The sequence below is a fragment of the Haliotis cracherodii genome, unplaced genomic scaffold, assembly GCF_022045235.1.
Source record: "Haliotis cracherodii isolate W230 unplaced genomic scaffold, xgHalCrac1.p SCAF_13, whole genome shotgun sequence".
Lineage (NCBI taxonomy): Eukaryota > Metazoa > Mollusca > Gastropoda > Lepetellida > Haliotidae > Haliotis > Haliotis cracherodii.
In genome coordinates, this window is record NW_027266268.1 from 14659175 (window position 1) to 14685978 (window position 26804).

Here is a 26804-nt window from a genome sequence, read left to right on the forward strand (position 1 = left end):
TTTCTTTATTGTTATCACGAGAGAGTGAACGAAACCTCTAAATGTACCATATCATGTCGAATATTTATTTTCAAAAAGGCTGTGTCAATTTATGGAATATCAATAAAATATAACAGTGAACAAGAAGCCTTTGAAACAATTGTTTTTCTGCCAAATGAAACAAACAGTACGCCTTGGACATCGATACATTCCCTCTGTATCATTCATGGACCCTCCCATCTTCCGGGGTAGAATAGGTTTTCTGCAACCCATGCTTGCCGTAAAGCCGACCATAACGGGATCAGGTGGTCAGGCTTGCTGACTTAGTTGATGCATGTCATCGTATCACAATTGCGTATATCGATGCTCATGATGTCTATCATTGGATTGTCTGGTCCAGACTGGATTATTTACAGACCGCCGTCACATAGCTGGAATATTGCTGAGTGCAGCGTAAAACAAAAAACAAAACTAATATTCCATTAACCACACCTTCGCCCTCGTCTGCGAGCATGATGGTATAGAATATTGTTAGATGGTATAGAATATTATTAGATGGTATAGTGAGTGAGTGAGTATGGTTTTACGCCGCTTTAAACAATGTTCCAGCAATATCACGGCGGGGCACACCAGAAATGGGCTTCACACATTGTACCCATGTCGGGAATCGAACCCGGGTCTTCGGCGTGACGAGCGAACGCTTTAACCACTCTAGGCTACCCGACCGCCAGAGATGGTATAGAATATTGTTAGATGGTATAGAATATTGTGAGATGGTATAGAATACTAGTAACATGGTCATGTGGTCTCAACCAAGTCAGCGAGCCTGACCACCCGATCCCGTATGTAGGTATCCTTAAACACTGTAATAAATGAGTGTAGATCCATGTTTTTAAAAATCTTTGTTGATGCATTTTCTAGTTTCTAGATCAATCTTACAACACGTTTTTATTTTAAATAATGAGTTTCCTTTTATCACAAGATGCCCTCCGTCCAACCGCAATGCCAACATAATCTGGAGCAGACACATTATTGTTGCATTATCGATTCAGTGACATGTATATTTGCGGCTTAACTGCACAGCCATCTCGATCTGCCTCCTTGTCACCTATCGTTCCATGACGTCACAGTTTTGTAGGGCCGAGTTCATTGCAGGACAGTGTGGCGCGTGCGGCACAGAATATGGCGGATACCAAAATATCGTCGCGGTGATGCCGCTCTAGACGAAGAAATCTCCGCCGTTTCCTGCTCTTGGACACATCATGGGTAAACGCGGGAGCAAGTTGACATCAAACGAAGTTAAAGACCTCATGTCATGCACATATTGTAAGTATTGACTGATCGTATGTGACAAGTTGCCATTCATTGTCAGACAGCTGCTGGTCCAATGTTATGATGCTCTGACAAGCTCGTGAGGATGTCGGCGGCACGTGTAGCCTAGTCTTTGGCGCATTGCTTGCCCTTATCGATTGGTTAACCTCCCCTGTCAACAAGATCGTAGTGAGTATTTGAGGTTCACTTAAAGGATCTACTTAATCAGCTGTATGCATCAAACTGTAACGTGTAGATCTAATGTACAGATACGATGGTGACAAGGCAAAGGTTTTTGCGACAACAAAGGCACTAACATCGTCTTCAGTTATCAGATGGTTGTATGCCAGTTGTGTAATAATCAGTAAAGATGGGTTTTTTTCCCCATCAGATTGAGTGAGTTGGGTTTGACGCTGATTTGAACAGTATTTCAGTTACATCACGGCCTGCCAGTTTAATGTGGAGGAAAGTCAGAAGTGTGCTGGTCTCAGAAGTTTATCAGTTTGGTGAAACCCACCAGCACGGGTTTGGTGCTGATAAACCTAGAAACATAACTGGGATTCGAACCCATGATCATAGGTTCCTGGTGTATCCAAGGGACGCAACTCTGATCAGTGAATTGCAGTACCTCAGACAGCTGGTAGTCCACATTCCAGCGTTAGAAATTGTCAATAGTCCTGTAGTTGTTACCAAACTGCCCAATGGTAAAGGTATCCTAAGGACTAGTAAATATTGGCCAAATTTAAGTGTTTTGCTATATGCTATCATTATAAGGACTAGTGCACAAAAACTGTTAGTTTCTAACCCTGCTTTCCGATAACAGCTTTGCAAAATATTAAAGCAAGTAACCAGTATCATACCTGAAGGAACCCATACTTGTTTGTGTTCTAAACTCTGAAAATCTCATGATGGTTTGTTTGTTTGTTGTTTTGGTTTTAGTTTTGGTTTGTTGTTTAACGCCGCATTCAGCCATATTCTAGCTATATGACGGCAGTGTTTGTTGTTTAACGCCGCACTCGGCAATATTCCAGCTATATGACAGCGGTCTGTAAATAATCAAGTCTGGACCAGACAGTCCAGTGATTGACATCATGCACATCGATCCATGTAATTGGGATACGATGACATGCATCATCAAAGTCAGCGAGTGAATGTCTAGACACTTCATCATTAGTGTAGATCATTACTGAAGAAGTTTCGACTGTTTTTACATATTCCTAATTCAGTTAAGTTAATCAATCACTTCTTCAATGTCTTGTCAATACTGGTACCATGATAATCTAGGTGAATTCTGTTTGCTATGATAATAACATGGCAAGCTTTCAGGATTGTCTGATGTGGACAAAAACTACTCAGGCACAGCTTGTTTTCAGAGTAGCTACACGAGCTGTTTTGACAAGCTGTCATTTTCAAAGTCATTAGGGCTAACACATCATGTTGAGACAATCACTATTATTGCATCAACTCTCTGTAGAAGGCTACCAGCACTAAAATGTCATGGACAAAGCCCTGTCTTCTGAGTTGGATGATTAGCAGTACAACTAGGCTTATAAACATGCTTGTTGCAAGTTGTGCAATAATGCATGTACTGCTTGTTCAGTATGCATTTCAAGCACTGATGCTTTGTTTATGTATGTGCAGTTAGAGTCTGTTTCTTCAATTGTGAAGTAAAAAATCACTTTTTTGTAAAATCTTGTACTAAAGGAATTCTCGCCTTTCATACTGATTAATTCTAAAAGTGAGAAGAGATCGTTCATAATGAATTTAGCTGGTCAGTTTTACTTGAGGTTAAATGTAAAGCCTGATTTGATCGCTATATAAAATATTTCTCTTCAAACTATAATATGAAAACAGACTGGAATTTTACCTTGTGTAAAGATACAGGACACAAACAATTGTATGGCAGCATTTGAATTTAACATACCGTATTCGACGTAATAAGCGCCCTGCTCTAATAAGCGCCCACGGCGATATTTTCTGATATATTGGCCATTGAACAATCCCAATTAGCACCCCTTCCGATTGATCAATGTACACAAGACTTAAGTATTCGCGTATAATACGCACTCATGTGTTATATGCACCCTTAATTATGGGCAATTAAATTTTCGAAAAAGATATCTGTCGTATATAAATATTTAAGGCTGTCAGCATAAACCACGAAATTTATCTTTCAACTTTTCACTAAAATAATTTTCCAATAAGAGCCCCCGATTTCTAATTTTGAGAGCGCCCTGGGCGCTTATTACGTCGAATACGGTATGTTCTACAGCCTGTTCCACATCCGTTGGAGTCGTCTGGACTGAACATGTCTCTAAGCATCATTTTCAGTAGAGTTATCATTCTGACTATTGTTGGCTGGTCTTACTAACCCCAAACAGAATTTGACTAGACTCGGGCTTCAGACTAGTGGCTAAAGTTACCGACTATTTATGTTTGGATGTAAGTTTGATTAAAAAAACATAGAAATGTTTGTTTATATTTGATTTCAATATTGAAAGCCTTTCAAAAGGCAAATATCATCTTCCCGCATCTTCCCGAGGCAAGAGAGTTATCTGACTTTCAAAGTCCAGTTTTCACCCTTGGCAAACTAGGCTGGAATTCCTGGGCTCGTTCGTAGCGCCACCATTGGCTATTACAAGTTATGTCCCTTCTATGCCTCCCCTATGAACCAAACAGATTCCTCACGTATCACTTGCATTTGCTTCAAACAAAATGGCGGCGCCCTGTCAAGACGATCTGATCGATGATCAAGATCTGTATTGTGATAAAAAGGGTCTTACATCGCGAAGTGCATCAAATCACATGAGGACCTTGATCAAAAACATGAAAAGACTGTTGACAACGAGTTGGCGGTGCATACATTACAAATCCTGCAATCGACCGAAAATTTGCACGGCAGTTTACTAACCAGATTTCGATTTCGTTGTACAATTTTGATTGGACTGTGCATAGACTTGTTAGTCCAGCCAAAATGAAACTCCATAATACCAGCCTAGTTCGGCAAGGGTGGAAACTGGACTTTTATGGTCAGTTAACTCTCTTGCCTCGGGAAGATGGAAAATATAGGGGTCCATCACAGCTCAACTGAACACCAGTAGACTCATCATCACAAGGCAACATAGTTAACTGACTATAAAAGTCCAGTTTCCACCCATATCGAACTAGGCTGGAATTATGGAGTTTCATTTTGGCTGGACTGAGGGGTCCATGCATAGTCCAATCAAAATTGCTTAATGAAATCAACATCAGGTTCATAAACTTCCAGATTTTGGTCGATTACAGGAAGCATGTGTACCGCCAACTTAGCATCAACACATTTATTCCAAATCTTTTCATGTTTTTAATCAAGGTGCTCACATGATTTGATTTACTTCGCAGTAAGACTCGTTTTGTTACAATATAAATTTTGATTATCCATCAGATTTTCTTTACTGGGCGCCACCATTTTGTTTGAAGCAGATGCAAGCGATATCAGAACTGGAATCTGATTGGACAATGGGAGGAACATAGAAGGGACTTGTTGTAGCCACGGGTGGTGAAGCGGTCGAACCCAGAAATTCAATCCTAGTTGGGCAAGGGTGGAAACCGGACTTTTCAGTCAGTTAACGCCCTTGCCTCAGGCAGATGCAGAACACTTTAATATTCAAAGAAGAAGAGAGGATCACACAGTTTGATGCCTTATGGTTTCTTTATAGATAAAAACATGTTCACAATAGCTTTTCCCTTGAGGAAACTTTCGTTGTTAATGTTGGACTCGACTGATGGCTCATCATTTATAAAGAGCAGCTAAGCTGTAATTTCTTTCATCAGTGTCAATGATAATTTGTAATGTATATGTTTGATCAGAAGTGGTTGTGTACGAGTCGATAACATTAATAAACAAGAAACATATTTTGGAGATAAACTCTGTGTTTTCATTGGAGGGATAGGCTACCTTTTGATTTAACCGTGCTTCATTGAATTTAGTACTGTTAAATTTAGTGTAGCTAAATCGATTCCAATTGCGTGGATCAATGCTCATGATGTCAGTCACTGGATTGTCTGGTCCAGACTCGATTATTTTACATACCGCCGTCATATAGCTGGAATATTGCTGAGTGCGGCGTTAAACAACAAACCAACCAATCACGTCGCTAAATAGATGCAATAATCTTAAACGCGACGTTAAACCTCATTTCACCTCACCTTTCAGGCCAGCTAATTTTCATGGCCCCTCAGATATATTGAGACATAACTCTTGCAGCATATTTTACTCATTCTTCAACATTTCTGTTTCAGTTGAAAGAAAAGAACTCCAACAATGGTAAGAACTTTGAGCTGTCAAAATTTAGGGGGTCCAGGGGTCCTTGAGTTGTTCTGCTGGGGTAGTCTAATCTATACTCCTTACAGTGGTGAAATTAAGTCTGATCCTCGCAGGGTTCCTTGAGGTGTTGTGCTGGAGTTAAGTCTTAGTCTGAGACGACTGCTTGTCGTAAGAGGCGACTTATATAATGCTTGTTGTAAGAGGCGACTATTCTTGTCGTAAGAGGCGACTAACAGGATCAGGTGACTTGGTTGATGCATGTCATCGTATCCCAATGGCATGGATCGATGCTCATGATGTCATTGTCAATCACTGAGTTTTTTGGTCCAGACTCAATTCTTTACAGATTAAACTCCTTACAGTGTTGAATTTAAGGGGGTTTCTGGGTTCTTTAAGGTGTTCTGCTAGTCTAATCTAAACTCCTTACACTGTTTGAAACTAATGTTGTTCCTGTGTTCCTAATTTTTGCTGATATAATATTTCAATCTAGTGCTACCAAATTTCCATTTTTAAAACTAGGGTCATGTCAACAAGGTCAAGGAACACTGCTTTTTTAAAGCATATCAAGTCTTTACTTTTTTGCATCAGGGTCTTTCCATTGGCCCCTTTTTTTTAACACCCCATAACATATTGTTGCACACCAACTGATTCAGTTTATGTCCCCCGGCATATTATGTGGGGATATAGTCATCACGTGGTCTGTCTGTCTGTCAATCCGTTGATCTGTCTGTCTGTCAGTCTGTATTTCGTTTCTGAAACATAATTTGAAAACCGTGAAAGATTTCTTATCCAAACTTGGTACATGTCACACCGTGGGCTGAAGTGGTGCCTTTTGCTATTGTGGGGGCTGGGGAATTTGTCATCTTTTGATGGAATATGTTTTAATTTGAAAAACTCCATTATGCAAATGCCAAACAGTATTCAGTTATTTGAAATTCAATATTTATTCTAGCTGAATAAATTGTAATCCCTAAAAAAAATAATTGAAAATGAATTTAGTATTAAGGGTGAGCATGTATTGAGAGAGAGTCATTTGCGTGTATGAATAATCTATCAGAACAAATTACTATTAGATTTATTTATGAGAGAGTTAATGTTGTTTTAATCTGCAGTCAGCAATATTCAAACTCTATCATGGCATCTGACCATGCTACTGGGCACGATAACAAATCTAGGTCACACATTGTATTCCTAATGACCCTATTCTCATTCAGCGCGTGTGACCAACAATTGGATACTTGGGGCATATTCTGCTATGGAGTTCGCAAGGGGAAATGGAATTTGATGGTGTGATGGATGATGTATCTGCATGAACAGACAGAAAAAGTCTTGATTAATGATTATTCAATTTGTATTGGTTCATCAACATTGGGCTTGTGAAAGTATGTCCCTGTGGGGACCCGGGGTAGAATGTGTTCGTTCCCCTGAGCACCCATTGCTGGTCTTAAGAGGTGTTAGACCAGGTACTGTGTTAGTGATCTTTCAGAAGCCCATGCTTGTCTTAAGAGGCGTTATCCCAGGTAATAGGTTAGTGATCTTGCAGAAGCCCATGTCTTAAGAGGTGAGTAATAGGATTCAGACTCAGTGACTGCTTGTCATCGTATCCCAATTGCATAGATCGATGCGCATGATGTCAATCACTGGATTGTCTGGTATTAACAGACCACTGTCATATTGCAGGAGTGGTGAGTTAGACAACAACCATGACAGTTAGTGTTGTAAAGATTTATCTGTGATTCCAAACTAATTCCAGCAGTTTTCTTTTTTTTTTCATAATTGGGATTTTTGTTAAAGTTCTTATTTTCTCAAATTATGAGATATTTTGACATTGCATTTAATGGAATAGTTTAAAGCTAAGCACCAAAACCTCTTTCATTCTAGGTTTCAGAGGCTGGGACGATACGCCAACTGTGCTATCCGTTACGTATTATCACAAAACCTTGCTCACGATCCGATACATATCACGATACTTACATGTGCTCTTATTTGTGGTTCGTAAGTCATCTTTTTAACAGACATGATGGCCAAATACCTAGCACCCTAATGATTTACAGTTGGCAGTGTCAAGTATGGATGGATGAAAATATTTACGTTTTCACTACTCATTTTTACTAGTTAAAATCCCGATAACACTGTTAAAACAAACTCCTAGTGCCCTTACTGCAAACCTACAATTCGAAGAATGCGTACCAAATATATCACATCTGTTTTTTAAACGCTAAGTTGCGATATTTTATTGACTGCAGTCACGTGAATATTATAAATTTACATTGAGGATGTTGTTTCACTTGCCACAATATTAACTTCAAATTTAACACACAAATATCGTCATAAGGGTTCAAATCTCATTCATTGTGTTTGGATTTGGAGCATTTATTTTTTTATTGATTTTGAGTCAAAGTTGATAATGTGTTTTCACAGTGTCTCAGTATAAATCTTGGGTTGTTTGTGATAGGAAGAAAGATGTATTATTTACAAAATATGGCAGGAGGAAGGATGTCATGATAAACTGTGGCACACTTTTATCGTTTGAGACACACCTAAAAAGTATACCGTATTTGACGTAATAAGTGCCCCGCTCTATTAAGAGCGATATTTGCTAATATACTGGCTAATGAACAATCCCAATTAGCACCCCTTCCGATTGATGAATGTACACAAGACTGTTTATTCGTGCATAATACGTTTGTTTTATGCACCCTTAATTATGGGTAATTAAATTCTTGAAAATATATCTGTGGTATATAAACATTTCATCATAAACATCGAAATTTACGCTCTTTGAACCAAAATAATACTCTCATAAGAGCCCCCTAATTATAATTTTGAGAGCGCCCTGGGCGCTTATTATGTCAAATACGGTAAGTGACTTGAACATCTTGAAGCACACTTGACAACAATTGCACTTCGATCCGTGACATTAGTTATCCTTGTTACAACTAAACACATGATTATCATTTGCTATAACTAACACCTTATTTGGGGAATTTGTAATTCGAATTTTGAACTTTGTACTGCCATTGGCTGCAGATTTGGGGCTGAATATCAGCCTCTGAGCAGGTCCAGATCAATCCCTGTTTGTCCAGTTAAACTATTTCATTGATGCTGTCTGTTGGTTAGTTTTAAAAAACACACCAAGAAATCAATCATGAAATGCGTGATCAGCCCTTTTTCAAATATATGGTTATTTGATTTTAATGAATTTCTAGGTGATAATGAATTACAGAATAATTAGAAGATAAATCTATAGATGAGCCCTTTTTCAAATATATGGTTATTTGATTTTAATGAATTTCTAGGTGATAATGAATTATAGAATAATTAGAGGATAAATCTAAAGATGAGCCCTTTTTCAAATATATGGTTATTTGAATTTATGAATTTCTAGGTGATAATGATTTACAGAATAATTAGAAGATAAATCTGTAGATGAGCCCTTTTTCAAATATATGGTTATTTGAATTTATGAATTTCTAGGTGATAATGATTTATAGAATAATTAGAAGATAAATCTGTAGATGAGCCCTTTTTCAAATATATGGTTATATGATTTTAATGAATTTATAGGTGATAATAAATTATAGAAGAATTAAATAAGAAAGAGAAGAAGAGATAAATCTATTCTGTTTTAGATTTTGTGGTGTTTCATCGTTGTTTCAACACTGCTAAATGTAATTTAAAATCCAAACATGTTGGTGATTTTTATATCCAGTGTAATTGCCATTAAATGTATTTAAAGCAGTTGGTGACGGAAACGATTGAGTTGCTTGAACATATGATATTTTATATACTCAGTATGTTTTTAAGTCTCAGTATATTGACTGGACCGAGGCTTCAGACAAGTGGCTAAATTTGCAGACTGCATGAGCATAAAAAATACGATAATGGACAAGGTTGCTAGGGATGTTGCTAAGGCATTTTTTTCTATTAGATTCATTGCAGAGTAGGGGAAATTACTGCATAAAGATTTTTTTATGTTTGTTTACTGTTATTTATCATGTTGCTATGAATGCTTTTAAATAAGCGATTTATCTTCGTATATGTGATTGATGAATGATAATGGTGATGATTATTGATTGTTTTTTCAAACCAATGTTCAATCTTAATATTATTAGTCATCCTTGATACTGTTATATATGACAATGTTTCTTCTGTTTATTGTAGGTATAAGGACTTTAAGCGAGATTGTCCAAGTGGCGTCCTACGGAGAGAGGTAAGTGACAGTTTTAGCCTTAAAAAAAAATGTTTTTCTCATTTGTGAGTGAGTGATTGAATATGGTTTTAGGCCGCATTTAGCAATATTCCAGCAATATAACGGCGGGGGACACCAGAAATGGGCTTCACACATTGTACCCATGTCGGGAATCAAACCCGGGTCTTCGGCGTGACGAGCGAACGCTTTAACCACTAGGCTACCCGACCGCCCCTTCTCATTTGTAGCAGAGCTCGATTTAGTTATATAAAACATGCATAAGTGCAACCTATTTTTGAAAAATGCAGCCTAATATTTATGTGTGCATGGCAAAAAAGTTCACATTTGTATCTGACTAACCCTTATTTGTCCACAGAAAATTGATCTTTGAACATACTCAACACCTCAAAGTTTACCATACTACATCAATAATCCCTGTGTTATGTGTAATATCTCATGCTTTATTAGACTTGATGTCATCAAACTATGGGTATTTCAAGATTATATATGTGCATGTTCCTATTATGTTTTTCAACACTGTCGTGGGCGGTCGGGTAGCCTAGTGGTTAAAGCGTTCGCTTGTCACGCTGAAGACCCGGGTTTGATTCCAAACATAGGTACAATGTGTGAAGCCCACTCACTCACTCACTCACTCACTCACTCACTCACTCACTCACTCAACACTGTCGTTAATTTATGTGACTGGCAGCATACCCGCCTATATTTGATAAATTTATGAGACCAGGTTGCAACCTGGTTTTGTTTAGTGCAACTTGGTTTTCATGTCAACATGCACCTGGTGCACGTTACGTGAAGTTCCTTAAATTGAGCCCTGTATCTTAACCCTTCTCATCTTAATACTGGCTTCCAATCAACTGTAGCAACCATACCAAACGCTGTATTGTTTTTACGATCATGCCTTGTTAATACCATGTATGTACATCATCAGACTCCATACTTCAACCTAACCTGGTTTTGTTTGGTGCAACTTGGTTTTCTTGTCAACATTCCCCCAGTGCAAGTTAAATGAAGTTCCTAAGACCTTATATTGAGCCCTGTTTGTATGGACTCAGAAAGTGCATAAGATTTTGTGTTGAGAATTGCTTTTAAAATCAAGATGGATTATTATGACCCGGACATGGATAGATACAGCCACTAGTCCATTATTCCGAGACAAGTAACAATCTAAATGACCCGTGAAGATCCGGGGTAGAATAGGTCTTCAGCAACCCATGCTTGCCTTAAAAGGCGACTATGCTTGTTGTAAGAGTTGACAAACGGGATGGGGTGGTCGGGCTTGCTGGTCCAGACTCGATCATTTACAGACCACCGTCATATAGCTGGAATATTGCTGAGTGCATCGTTAAGCAACAAACAAACAAACAAAACAACAAATCTGAACAGACTTGTTTTTTTGTCCCCATATCTAGTTTTTTTTTGGTAACCATTAGTCCAAATTGGGCTGCGGACTAGTTGGCTATGACCAATGGTGCTGCTCATGCTGAAAGACAGACTGTCGACCAATCGTGGCGCAGGGTTTGAAATAAGAACAATTGCCAGATTGCTATCAAAACCTACAAATTTCAGAACCTGTAGTCCCTGACTTGACTCTGAAGACCGATGCTTCTTGTTTTAGTCAGAGTTGAAGGAAACAGCAAAAATACTTTCAATTAAAGAATTTAATAAAAATAAAAATGAATTCAAAGACAATGAAAAATCCCTAAACATTTTGATTACTGGTATCTAATCTTAGTTTTACATACATTCTATACATAATGCAGTCTGGTCAAAACTCTTCAGAAACACTCCCCCAAACTTGGCTTGTTGCACCGTTTTCAGTAGAAATTAGTGTAATCATATGTATTTGTTTGTTTGTTGTTAAACACCGCACTCAGCAATATTCCATCTATATATCCACACAGTTGGGATCCAATGACATGCATCAACCAAGCCAGCGAGCCTGACCACCCGATCCCGTTAGTTGCCTCCTATGACAAGCACAGTCGCTTTTTGCGGCAAGCATAGGTTTCTGAAAACCTATTCTCTACCCAGATTTACACGGGTCGTAATCATATGTACTGTAGGATTATTACCCGAGCTTACTAGACCAAACATGCTCCCTGATTGGGCAGTTTGTTTGTCTACACATTTCCCTGCATGTTTTACAGGACACGTTTTGACAGTGACACAACAGCCAGGAATGAAACTCGTCTCCCAGGGTTTTCTGAAATGTTTTTTTCAGTTGGTTTTCATCATCGTCATACTCCTTTGTTTCTGCAAAACATGCTCCTGAGATTGTTTCTGTTATTGCTACATGTTGATAAGAGTCTTGGATGAGCTCTTCATGGCATGTTGATGGCTAAAGCTACACTTGCAGGGGTAGATTTAACAACAAATTTGTATGTAGCCAGCAGGCTTGCTTCTTTTAAAAGTTACTGGCCCTTCACCAAACTGCCTACAACAAAATGGTGGAGGCCACGAAGTGGCTGAACCTGAGGTTGCATAGCCACCTAGTAGGGCTCTGAAAAATTTAGAACTCCTCACCCCTGAAATGTTTTTTCATGCACTCTGAGATTAAATCTTGGCTTCCATTTACCTCATTTTGTTAAAAAACTTAAACATATACATCCTTCTTTTCAGATGATTTTATGTGACTTAGTGAAAAGGTTGTTGTGATCAGGTATTGTTTACCTGATTGGAGGGTGTACAATGAATGGCACAGCCTGAGGGTGGCCTTGTGTTGTCTGAACTGAAGGGCTGTGCCATGAATTGAACATCATCCACTGAAAAAGTCAGGTTGTTTTACTTTATATACGAAATTTTCCAGTGTTATACACCAATGGTCAAATCTAACTAGTCCGCAGCTCATTTTAGACAAGTGGTTATGTAAATTAACTAGATTTGGTAATACAACAACTAGTCGGTCTATATTGTAACCATGGTTACTAGTCTCGGACTATTTTGGACTAGTGGCTATATCTACCACTGTCCAGGTCAGTTAGTGTGAGTGAGTGAGTGAGTTGAGTTTAACGCCGCTTTTAACATTATTCCAGTTATATCGCAGCGTGTCAGCTTAATGTGGGAGGAAAGCCCGAAGTGAGGCAGGTCTCAGACGTTTACCACTTTGGTGAACCCACAAACACGGGTATGATGCTGACAAACCTAGAAACATAATCGGGGCGAACCAGGATTCGAACCCACAATCATAGGTTTCTGGCGTGCCCAAGGGACACAACTCTGCACAGCGAATCGCGGCGCCTTAGATGACTGGGCCACCTGTTGCCCTTTTCCCTCTCCCCCCCCCCCCCCCCAGGTCAGTCAAATCCATCATGGTCTTTGAAGCAATTCTCAACACAAAAGCTACATAAAACAAGTAGCTCCTTTGGATTTTCACTTGTCTCGGGCTTACAGACTAGTAGCTGTGTCTATGCCTGGTTGGTGGATTTGAACTGAAATTGGATAGCCGTCAAGCAACAGCATGATACTTTTTGTCTGCAGTAAAAATGTGGTTGGTCAGGCCACAAGAATGTGGGAAATATAAAAATCAACTTGCACCCAACCATGAAATAGCACTCCAGCAGTGTTGGGACAGGTGACGTGTATTTGTTTGAGCTACAAGCAGGCACTCAACAGTATATTTTTAACCTTGCTGGATCAGTGCGCTGATAACATTGCACATTCCAGTTCATTGCCAGGACGTTGTCACATACATGTCTTTTATGTCTGCAGCAGAGTTTTTATTCCCAGATTTAACAAGTTATTGAGGTGTGGGATAGACTAACGCTTATGGACTCTCAAAATGTAAAATTTTGATAGAAATATTAGCAACTACATATAAACTGAAAAGGAGTCCAAGAGAGATGCGAGAGAACCTGGGAAAAATCTAGACTTGATTCATTTAGGGCTTTAGCATAACAAGGGAAAATAATATGGTTCAAGGACTGCGAGACAAAATTGGGCATGAGGCTGATTTAAATATCTTATTAAGAGTTTCTGAAGGGTCATGTAGAGTTGTTTTTAGTATACATTTGTTACTTAGTGTCTCCCAAATAAATATTTCCCATAGGGTGGTTTTCTACCCGAGGATGAGACTGAGGTGTTAGAATATTCATTTTTCACCTTGATGTTGTCATGGTTATGACAAGAATTTCTGGACTTTTTTTCTTAAACTTAGAACACCGCCATGGTTTACTTTCATTGAACTGCTTTAACCAATCAGATATCAACCCAGTGTTAGCGTTAGTCCAAATTACAACTCTCCACCCACAATGCATTATTATGTTATACTGAGAAATGCACAAAAGTGATAGTTTGTTTGATTGATTGTGAATTTGGTGTTTGAGCGCGCACGCAGCAATATTCCAGCTACATGGCGGAGCTCGGTAAATAATCTAGTCTAGACCAGACAATCCAGTGATTCATGTTTTGAACATTGATCCACGCCATCAGGTTACATCTATTGTTATATGCTGTCAAAAAGTCCCTGAGCCTGACCATTTAGTCAACTCTTGCGGCCAGCATAGGTTGCTGAGTCTAGGAACCTGACCTGGTTTATTTAACCTTTAGTAAATAAGTCTGCAGCAATTAGTAGGTGACATAAATAGATCCTCTAGGTTTCATGGACAGAGAAACTATCGTCATAGTTTGCACAACAAGATCATGTTTTCTGTGTGTTATAAATTAAGCATGAAAGTCATACTCTTATTTTCAAACTTAGATATTTTTGGGGTTTCCTTACTATACCTTACAAGCACTATAGATGGAAACCCCAAGGGCCCCACGACCCTCCTTAATTTCAAACACTCTGCTGCCCTGACTCCAGACCCACCAAATGACAAATGCATTTCTGATGCATTTTGTATTGAAAATGTAAATATGTAAAGGAAAATAACAACAGTACTATTTTTAGAAGATTTTCGGTACTCACTGTGGGTAATGATGGCAAGGCTGGAGGCATATATAAATCATTTTGTGTATATCGTTATTCACAATGGAGTATCATCTTGCCAAAGTTATTCCTAACCCCATTGTTAAACATGGGGGGAGGTGTAGGTGTTGGGGGTAAAGCCTTACCTGTAGCATTGTGCTCAGGTGTTAATCTGCCAGGGACAGATCGATGTCTGTTGTCTGTTTCTGAACAGTTTCTAAAGGTAGACATCGATATACAGAGAAAATGATTTTAGAATTATCACGAAGCTGTATCGGTAGAAGTAATCGCCATCAACACAGATGAAGACTGCTGGATGATTTCATTATCAAGCTGCGCCATGTGCTTGTAATTCATGTGTATTATGGCCGCTGAAAATAAGAATTATTTCTATTCTTTGTCAGATAACTCATTTGTACATAAGTTGGTGTTCCTTGATATGGGAAAGTGAAGTTAAATGACACTTTGATATTGGAGTTTCATTTCACAAACTACAGTTTTACCAACATGTTAGCCAAACTGAACTTGTTAAAGATTCCTAGGAATCCATCAATGCTATATATATTAATTGCATGGCCAAAACGGGCGGCATCATATAGAAAAAACAGAATGAATTGCTGAATATTGTGATGTTGATGCTTTAATGGCGCCTACAATAATGTCTGGATTAAGCTGATCAAGAGCTAAAGTGCACAAACTAAAAACTTTGCATTGACATTGACAAAACATGTGTCAACTCTTAATTATTCATGTGAATACATCCATCATTTGTGTATTTATTCCTTGGCCAATGCAGGCATCATGTAGAAAAAAACAACACTTGTGAATAAAGTGCTGGATACGTCGACACTGGCGCTTGAATGGCGCCACCAATAAGGTCTGGAATAACCTGATCAAGAGCTATGAAGTTAAACAAACAACTGCAGGGGTTCAAGCAGATCTATGTATTGATTCAGTTTTCTTCCGCCTCAGTGAACATGATTTGATTTGGTTAGGTTCTGCCTGAGTGAGTTGACAAAGTCGATACATATACATGACATTGGAAACTCTGTTGTGGACCAGATGGTGGTACAATATGTCCTCCCACAGGGTGTGTGTTTCTAACTGTACCTCACATAAGTTAAAGTGATCAGAATGTTTCAACAACCATCTGGTTCTTCTTTTGTGTGAGTTTGCAGCCCTGCAGGTTGTGTTGGTGTTGGGTGTAGCTGAATCACGGACACATTACATGAGGGAAAAACTAACTGGAAGTAGGGCTTATTGTGTGTGTGAATGGGTTTTAAACCATTGTGATGACGTCTTGTTGTTGCAGTTGATTCTGAGATAGGAGTTCACTAACAATTCTGAACGTGGATTTGAAGCAAGTTAAACTGATGTGACTTTGGTCATTATGCAAAATTTTAGAGAAATATCAACCATAACATTCTTTAGTCGTAGAAATCACTGTAATGTGTTGATCCTGGAAGAAGAATCTACAGAGTCTCATGATTTCTTCAGGAAGTGTGGCTCTGAAAAGTAGGTCAGTTATATCACGGAATGTCAGCTTGATGCCGGAAGAGGGGTGGTTGGAGGGTAGCCTAGTGGTTCAAGTGTTCGCTTGTCATGTCAAAGGAATGGTTTGGATTTCCCAGATGTGTACAATGTGTGGAGCCCATTTTAGGTGACCCCATTGTGATATTGCTGGAATATTGCTAAAAAGCAGCATAAAACCATACTCACTCACTGATATGGGAGGAAAACCTGAAGTGATGCATGTCTTTGATTTTTACTTCTTTGTTGTATCCCATAAGTACGAATATGGTTCTCACAGCCCAAGATAATTATTAGGGTGATTCAAATCCATGATCATGTCTAAGGGAGGTTACTCTGCATGTCAAAATGTTTCAGAGAAAATGCAATTATATTTCTGTGGGTAAACTTATATGTAGAAACTTTGAACTTTTTTTGGTTCACAAAACATTCACACAAAAAACCCAACCAGTTATCTTCGAAATATTTCAAATTTTATGGCCATGCTTCCTTTAATAATGTGTTGCATTGATCAATCAATTTTAGATCAGAGAGATTTGTTTTCAGTGTCCACCCTAATACTACATACTTTCCAACAACATCAGCTGAACAAGGTCCCAGGAAGTATCAATACTGCTGCTTTACTTGTACGCTCACCTCGCAATCATTATGTGTGTACCTCTCTGTCTTTGCTGGATGAAGAACACAATATATGCAGTCCGTCATGCTTGAATCCCATCTAGAGACAGCTAATGTACACACGAAGCAGGATCAAACTTTGTGTAAAAAATGAGATCATACAAAACAAAATGCCTCCTGCCTGATATATTTTAATTTTGGGTGAAAATTTGATAATTAATTTATTGTGGACCATATGTCTGTATGATTTGTTCTTATCTCCTGACCCCCATCTATTGAGATCATGTTACCCGAATGCAAGTATCTTTTTATGGGTGCTAAAATAACACGATATTGGATCCAGGAATATATTATTCCTGATAAGATAATATTTTCAGATACAATTCTTACAATCATTGTATAAAAATTCATTAAAGTTATATTAGGGGGTAATTTTTAACGGAATCAAAGGTAGATTGGGAGAAAACGTGTGTACAGCTGAAAGCTATTTTCAGCGTAGTTTAAGATAAAATGGACACGGGTAATCTTCATTTCTGTTTATAAAACGATGCCATGGAGAATTGGAAATTCTATTTTAGTGGTAAATCATCATGTCTAGTGATGTTATATCTCAAATTTCAAATATGTATTGACCAAGTTTGTTAACACCTGTTCGTTAACCTAAATTCGCTGAATGGATTCGGTGTATAACATTTTCTGTGAGGGGTTCACCAAACATGCCAAAGGGATAAATGTCTGAGACCTGCATTACTTCGAGCTTTCCTCCTCTATTAAGCGACCACGCCATAACATTCTGTTCAGGCCTTAATCCCAACTCACCCACTCTTACAATCCATGTTAAGTCACGTCACCCAATTATGCTGCACTTTTTTTTTAGAATGCTTTTGGAAGTCTCACTTCCATGAAGAGCAGTGGAACATTGTTATGCTTAGAGCTCATATGGTAAAAGGGTTTGTCAGCTTTAAATCACTGCGTGAGAGCATCTGAGCCAGAGGCCTGGATTATGTCTACAGCAGGTTCCTCTTGGACATCTGGTATAAATAATGGAGCCTTCATACTTTGTGTGAACAGATACTTGTCCAACTATTTGCCAGAGATTTATGTTCATGTTTTTTCATGCTTGACAAAGTCGTACTTTAATTCCCTGCACATGGGACTCTAGCCTTGCTCCAAGGCTGTACTGAAAGAAAAATGTGTAGTAATTTTATCATCCTTTGTAGTAATTTTATCATCCTTATAGGCAAGTCTAGATATACTCTTAACAAAAAGGAATGCAAAACCAGATTTGTGTGAGGTAGGAAAATACATTTATACGAGAAACCCGTACAAGGTAATTGAGCCAAAATGTTGTGGAGAGAACACTTGGTGATTGTAGTTATCTCAGTTATCGGTACATAGGAAAAGGTCAAGGTGAAGGTCAGCTACCATCAATAACGCATATGTAACCTGTTGGAATCGATAGCGGCCTGACATCTCCTGCCCATGGAAGAGACGAATATGCGAATCAAATACTGGGGAATGGTAGCCCACTCGGCCTGCAACACAAAATCCAACTGCTGCAACTTATGGGGTTGTGGTTGATGTTGGCGTAGCTGTCTACCCAATTCATCCCACAGGTGCTCTATCGGGTTCAAATCCACGGATCTGGAGGGCCAGGGGAGAACATCAACATTGTTGTTGTGTAGACAGGCTCTTGTGATCTGTGCTGTATGTGGTTGAGCGTTGTCCTGCTGGAATACACCTTTGCCGTTTGCTGCAATTTGGAGAACGTGTGGTAGGAGAATTTCGTTGATGTATCGTTGAGCCGTAAGATTGCCCAGGATATGGACCAAACCTGTGCTTCCATGATGAGAGATAGCCGCCCACATCATAATACTACCCCCACCGCACCTGTCCACTTCCTGTACGCAGTTTCCGGTGTAATGTTCTCCCTGATGACGTCTGTAGACCCCTGCTCTTCCATTCCCTCGACGGTGGAGAATTCTTGATTTGTCGCTGAACCAGACATCTCTCCATCACAGATGGCCATACCCTGTGTTGACGACACCAATGCAGTTGTTGTTAAACGATGTTGTCGACTTAATATGACGTGTCGAACAGGACGTCCTGCTCGTAGACCTGCTGCTCTTAAACGGTTCCATACGGTCTGGTCAGAGATTCTGTGCAGTCAGGGTATTTGGGTGTAGCGATCTTGGGCAGGGATGGTTACTATTGGTCGTCCTGACCTTGGCCGATCAGGTGTTGACCCATGTTGTTGAAACCAATCCTATAGCCTTGTGGTGGTGCTGGACTCTACATTGAAAACCCTGGCCACAGCTTACTTTGCTTCTATAGCCTAAAATATAGAGAGTACATGTGGACAGTACATCCAGTCTTTAATAGGGACAACTTGTTCTTATTATTTACATAATCTAGAACTTATGATTAACACTAATAATTATTGCCTTAGAGACTTGTGCAAGTCTAATGGGACTCGCCTGGATGAGCTAGCAAGATCAAACATGGAATGCGGTAATAGGGTGTATGTCAGTTCAGTATGTTAATGCTGCTGGGGAACTAAATGAAGATGGGAATTACTTGCAGTGTTCTTGATAAGAGTTTTGAAAGCTTAAATGACCGCAGGGTAGACATGACAGAAGAACGATCGATGAGTAGATTATTTTGTCATGAAAAAAGAATTCTTTTTACTTTGATCCATGACACAGACACATCAACAAGAATACATTGTAACTTCAGCTGGCCTTGAAAACATGGAACTGGGGGAAAATTTTGTGTCTTTGTGCATGTTATACTCAATTGATTGTATTATGACTAATAAATTAAAATAAATCAAAATCTGCAAACAAATCTATGCAGAAAACATTTTTTAGTTTCAGTGTACTCACTGACATGAAATTGCTTTTCGCATCGTTTTGAATATATTATACCTTTCTTTATATGCTTGACCATTGACAGATGGAAATTTTGCTAAATTTTGTGGCCATGGTTGCGGATCAATATATAAACTGTAAATAATTAGTAAAAAATTTCAAGATCAATTTCTTCATTGGCAACCAATCAATCATAACTTAGGTCGATTTGGAACATATGGAGACAAGGGCTGACAGTTAAAGGAAGTCATTGAATGGTACCCTTTGGCTGGAAGACCTGAAGTAACATGTGACCTGAACACAGTCTTTCAATGGAATTCCCAATTTGCACATGACACCTGTGTGTTTACATTGTTTACAACCCCTACAACCTATTTATCCCACAAGCCTTGTGGGTGGTGCTGGAACAAGTCCAAATCTACGACCTGGGTATCTGCTGATGTTTCCTAAGTTGGGTACAAAATGTCCAATTAGGATTTTTTTTACCGGAGCCCTGGCAAATACTATTTGATACATGTATGAAATGATCATATTTAGTGACTTACAGTGGTAGAAACCTAACAGTTACAGTCCACATATAGCAAAACCTAAAAAAATGGCAAATATGTATTAGTCCTTATGATACCTTTACTATTGGGCATTTGGCAAGGACTACAGGAGTAGTGCCTATTTCTAAGGCTGACTTATAGTGTAAACAACAAGTATATTGTTATTGTCTTTCAACGATATATGCACCTTGTCACAAGTATCGCACCACCCAATTTGAAGTGTAATTGAGTTCATTTTCCATGTAGAGATTTTCAAATGGTACACTGTGTGTTGACACATCATCTGCCTGTTGAATGTCAGCCACCTTAACTGCCTTGCAGGTGGGTTTATACGAGCTACACGCACACATGAGGGGTCTCTATAGAGAAATTCATGTTCGATGACAGAAAGTTACTGCGTCTTTACTGTTGTTAATTTTAAATGAATGGTCTACCAATTTGAAAGTCTGTCTTTGAAATCCCCAAGCGTACTTTCACAGAAAGTCAAAGAGTGAGTCAGTGAGAGAGTTGGGTTTAACACCGTTTTCAACAGTATTCCAGTCATATCACGGCGTGTCAGCTTAATGTGGGAGGAAAGCCCGAAGTGATGCAGGTCTCAGATGTTTACCACTTCGGTGAAACCCATGAGCACGGGTATGGTGCTGACAAACCTAGAAACATAATCGGGGCGAACCGGGATTTGAACCCACAATCATAGGTTTCTGGCAAGCCCAAGGAACGCAACTCTGCACAGCGAATCGTGGCGCCTTAGACAACTGGGCCACCTGTGCCCCCCAGAAAGTCAAAGATGGCAAATCATTGGCAGGCACCAAACTGGCATGTCATGTCATGAACATCAGTCATATTGTAATCAGTTGTCTCATTAGAAAAGACACATTGACTGACTTGCGGAGATCAGGACGTCCACGGAAGACCAGTGCAAGAGAGGACAGGGTCCTTGTACAAAATGGCTGCCAACTTCACCTTGCAGTGTTTTTAACCATCACCGCCGTACCCACAACAGATTATCAGGTACCGACTGAGTGGGACAGGATTAATGCCCAGAAGACCAGTAAGAGGTCCACTCTTCTCACCCCAACAGATGCAGACCATTTAGCCTGGTGTCAGGTTCGAGCATACTGGAACTTGAGGTCATGGAGGAGGGGATTCATTTGTTCGAAGAGTGTTTTTTTTTGGTTTTTTTTCGCACAACACTGATGGTAGGACTCGTGTCTGGAGGCAAAGGGGAACATCTTATCTTCAGCGCAACATCCAGGAAACAGTGGCATGTAGTGGAGGCTCAGTGATGGTATGGGGATGTTGCTCCTTTGATTGTAAACTTGATTAGATCACAAATCAAATTGACAAAGGTACCAAGATACCATATTGGACAGTTTTGTTTTGCGTCATTTTGATAACCATGCACTTGGTACACGTCCTATCTTCATGGAGAACTATGCCTGACCACACTGAGCATGAGCTGTGACTGACCATCTCCAGAACGACGCCATTGAGACTCTGCCTACATGGGCCTTCTTGAAGCCAAGACCTGAATCCAATCGAGCATATATTGGATCTGTATGTTGAGACATAGGGTTAGCTCCAGGGACCCTCAAGTGCAGAAACTCCAAGAATTGACCAGGCATTGCATCAGGAATGGCAACACATCTTTCAGTTGAGGATCAAGCGTCTTATTTTGAGCATGAGTAGACGTCTTGCCGATGTGATCTGTGTACAGAGTGGCTGCACCAGATACTGACTTACACTGTTGATCATTTAAATGTGACATGGGTACAGCATTACTGAGACATGTTCGTGTTGATCTGTCCATCTCATTCCTGACAGTTACCACAGCTATACTGCCTCTATTTATCCCCAGTTAGAGCCCCTGTATTAGTTTCTGGTGAATGAAGCTGCATTTTGTCTTTCTTTGCAAGTACATGTACTCATTTTTCCAATTTTTTTACAACTAGCAAGCACTGTTTTGGATTTAAGAATCACTTGGTTTGAGCTCTCTATATCGCTGTCTGTAAGTGGATTTTCTCTCAGTTGTAGACTGTTAGATAGAAACAAACAGATAACTATAGCAAGAGTGACAGGAATCACTTAATCTGTCATTATTTGATTACTGACAACTAGAATTGATTCAATTGATATCCTGTATAACTAGATTATACATTTCCATGGTCGCCCAAGTTATTTTAGATGGACAAATTGATTGTTTGAGTAGACAGAGTAGGAATATTTATGTAAAATTAATCAAAGTCTCTTCTCGTGAGTCTGTGTTGGGATGAAACATTTATAAAGTAAAATTCTGATAAAAATGTACATTTGGTAGCTTCGGTTGCCACTCAGTGAGTGTCATGCACCGTGTGATCTGATAGCATTGTCACACAGCTAGTGTCGAACGACTGTGCATTATAATCCCTATTAACATGATTGAATTGTCACAGAGTGAGTGTCATGCAATTGTAGAATATCCATATTAACATGATTGAATTGCCACACAGCTAGTGTCGTACAACAGGTGATTGATTTGCCACTCAGTGTCGTACAAGTGTGTGTGTGTGTGTGTGTGTGTGTGTGTGTGTGTGTGTGTGTGTGTGTGTGTGTGTGTGTGTGTGTGTGTGTGTGTGTGTGTGTGTGTGTGTGTGTGTGCATGTTTGTGTGTTTGTGTGTACAGTGTCTGAAACTGGTCCACAGGTCCAAGTCCTATATTTCCTTATATAAGGAATAGTCAAAGTAAATAGATGCTGGTCCGGAGGTCTTGTGTTATTTTGGGCACGAACAAAGTAATCTTAGTTTGTATTTTATGGCTTTTGAAATCTATACTCTAAGCAGCACTATCATGGTATAACATTTATACTAAGATATCCTATAATGATTAGATCCACATCAAGTGCTTTTATGAGTTATCATGGTGTAATATTTATACATCATTTCATATAATTATAGTTTAGCAAGTAATACTTATCATCAGGTAAAATGTATATATAAAATATCAGTATATAGCTTTTTAGATAGATGCTAGCCTAATTTAATGGGAGCGCATCTCCTAGACATACTATTCAATAAAACAAGTTTTACATCTACATAGTTTAATTGATTTGAAGCTTTTAGATAAATGCTAGCCTAAGGTATCAAGATCCCATCTCCCAGACAAAAGATATGTCTACATAGTCTTATAGATTACCTTGAACTATTTTGTTTAAGTAAATCTGTCATCACCTATATTAGAATAATATTCAGCAATTACTTCAAAGGATTAGCCCCCATACAAGCTCATCTATAGTGCATTAAGGATTATCCCCAACACAAGCTCGTTTATTATATTAAAAGTGACACCATAATCTCTTTCAAAACATCCAGTAAATATGTCAACAAGATTAGTGCCAGTCCAACATGATTAACAGGAATAAGTATTCCCCTCTGTCTAGCCATTCATTTAACATAGGGCACAACCAATTGTGTATCAACCAATCATATTCCTTTTTATTGTTCAAATGTTTGTTAAATACATACTGTAGCAACATGATAGAGATCGGCAGATGGCTATACAAAATTCAACCCAAGGTCCAACAAAAGCCAAACTCATACTCAAATGAAAGGAAAATTGAAATTGCTATCTCACGCCTCAGACTTGGTCACAAAAAGCACTATGACAAGGTTTGTTCATCTTGCAATCAGGCTGAAACCATTGACCACGTGTTACTAGAATGTCAAGACCATGCCCCAGCCCCGGCTAGGTTAAAACAAGAATTGCAGTTAGATCCGCTATCTGTCATAGATCTCCTAAAGCCAAGAGATGCAATAGCGAAGGCCAAACTAACTCTATTTCTGAGAGATGGACAGCTGCTCGAACGTATATAAACAGAGCAGCCAAGGATAAAAATGAAATCATATCAATATAAGAAAATAGAAATCATATCAATGCAAAAACAGAAATTATGTGAACACCGAACTCACAATAGATATGTGAACCCTTCTCACACACAGGAGTCCCAAAGAGGGACAGGTCAGCCGAAATTGCCTTGGCAGAAGGCGACCTCTTAAACACCTAATGCAACAACAACATGATAGAGAGAGAAGGGGTTTGACTCTCTTACCAAGCAAACCTCTCTCCCACAGCCCAGAGGGTTGAACCGACTCTCTGTGGCACCCTCAGCTATATTCTCTAAGATATTGTAAATTGTAAATTGTTAATTGTTGCCTGTGACTCCGGCTCTTTGCTGACTAATTCCCCAAGAAAACCAGCACGCCATTTGGAAGGTATTGTTCACCCAGAACAGTTCCATGATAGCACCAACAACCTAAACAACCCTGCGTGGTACAGTGATTACCTTCTTGACTGATTTCTAATTACGCACACCCACTTGTTGTGCGTACATGAAGCATCTGTATTCTATAACCTATCTTGTTCAGCACCATTATGTCAAGTAGTGATCCAACAGGACCAGCAACTTTTTCTTTGTGCTGATCCTCTGGGAGTGAGTGAGTCGGGTTTAACGCCGCTTTTAACAGTATTCCAGTTATATCGCGGCGTGTCAGCTTAATGTGGGAGGAAAGCCCGAAGTGATGCAGGTCTAAGACGTTTACCATTTCGGTGAAACCCACGAGCACGGGTATGGTGCTGACAAACCTAGAAACATAATCGGGGCGAACCGGGATTCGAACCCACAATCATAGGTTTCTGGCGTGCCCAAGGGACGCAACTCTGCACAGCGAATCGCGACGCCTTAGACGACTGGGCCACCCGTGCCCCCCTGATCCTCTGGACTACTGACAAATTTTTGTCAGTGTCAAACACAGATACTTAAGTGTATATATGTATTAAAAAGTTTTTTTCGGGGGGTGAAACACTTCCTCTGTGATACCAGATGGCCTTTCTGAAACATTGATATCAAACATAATTATAGAAACACAATAGTATTCAGATTTGTACATGTCTGTAAACAAACAAAAATTTCATTATGAAAAGGTGATTACGTTATGGCATTTAGATTAAAATTTAAGCTTTTGTCAAAATGATAAATCCGTGATCCAGTGGACATTTTGATGAGCAGTGTTCATTCCAGGGTGTGATTAACATATTTTAAAGATGTGCGACACTTGAAGTCCCGGGTTGAATAGGTCTTCAGCAACCGGTGCCGGCCGTAAAAGGTGTCTATGCTTTTCGCAAGAGGTGACAAACGGGATCTGGTGGTCAGACTCGCTGACCTGGTATATGAATGTCATTGTAACCCAATTGCATAGATCGATGCTCATGATGTTAATCACTGGATATTTCCCCAGCATGTAGTGCACTGTGCGCACATCACTTTAACAGTGAATCACTCGTCAAGTACCCAACAACCAATGTACTTTATTCACCTATTGATGCTTCTTGCTCACTAACTCCTGGAGTAAGGTCACACTGAACTCACATACAATCTTACATTGTAAGAGAAGTAGAGACTCTAATAATAGGCATTAATCTTCATTCTTTCATATTTATATAAAACCAACTCAAAACAAACAGGAAATCTTTTCTTTCAGTTTGTTTTTTGTTGAATTGGCCAGTTGCAACCATTTCATTCAACATTTATAATGAAAATAAGAGTGCACCCAAAGATCCCCAGAAGTTTGTAAACGTGAAGAATTTCCAAATATTATGCAGGAATGCTGCAAGGGCGTGGTCATCAATGAACAGTGAACACTGAGGGCAAAAGTTTTTGCTTCATTTTACAGTCAGCTCGCTTTGATTGCGACATCAGGTGACAACAGTGCCACTTAGACCGGTCAATTGGCCAAAAAATGGTATTGCAATATTTAAGAAATAACCACGAGTCGTTTATTTCTTATATAAGATATTAACATTACATAAAGCTTCTTGAAGGATGTTTGGAAAAAGTACCTGCAATAAAAGATATTTACCTGTATTTAAATAATGTTGACTCCCTGAACACAGAATCCGACCTTGGCCATTTTATGAACGGCGGGGGGGGGGGTGGGGGGGGTAAATTTGGTCTTTCCCGCATATTCTCTCAACTTTTACATCGATTATCTGTACCTTTTCTCTGTATACTGATTGTCTTATGTCTCCAACTTTTGGATGCAATTGTTCAACCACTGCGTTTATCTACGTTGCCCAGTAACATCTATGGGGAACTTACTTGACACTTCCATCTAAAAAATAACGTTGTCCAATATATGACATCATCTGGTTGCGAGCACACACTCATATCTCCAGAAATGACATCATGATAGAGCAATGTTTTATTTTGAAATAAACCAGGTTTCGTTCTTCATTATTCTTTTCGATTTATCGCGTAGCTAACTTATATATTGCAATATAGGTACATGTATCTGTATTGCGATATATATCGGAAGCTAAAGTGTAACTGTTTGACTATGATTGGTTTGGGTTGGTTTGTTGTTTAACGCCGCACTCAGCAATATTCCGGCTATATGACGGTGGTCTGTAAATAATAAAGTCTGGACTAGACAATCCAGTGATTAATATCATGAGCATCGATCCACATTATTGGGATCGATAACATGCATC

At 39.2% G+C, this 26804-nt stretch overlaps 1 protein-coding gene across 1 annotated transcript in view; it reads left to right on the plus strand.

Moving 5' to 3' along the window:
* Positions 1–1143: 1143 nt before the first annotated feature.
* Positions 1144–26804, plus strand: part of LOC139458956 (neuronal calcium sensor 1-like) — a 62892-nt gene continuing 37231 nt past the window's right edge. Inside the window, exons 1-3 of the mRNA XM_071240392.1 lie at positions 1144–1305; positions 5572–5596; positions 9761–9809. Coding sequence (XP_071096493.1) covers positions 1242–1305; positions 5572–5596; positions 9761–9809 — 138 coding nt within the window. The 5' untranslated portion in view covers positions 1144–1241. The remainder of the gene's footprint in view (positions 1306–5571; positions 5597–9760; positions 9810–26804) is intronic.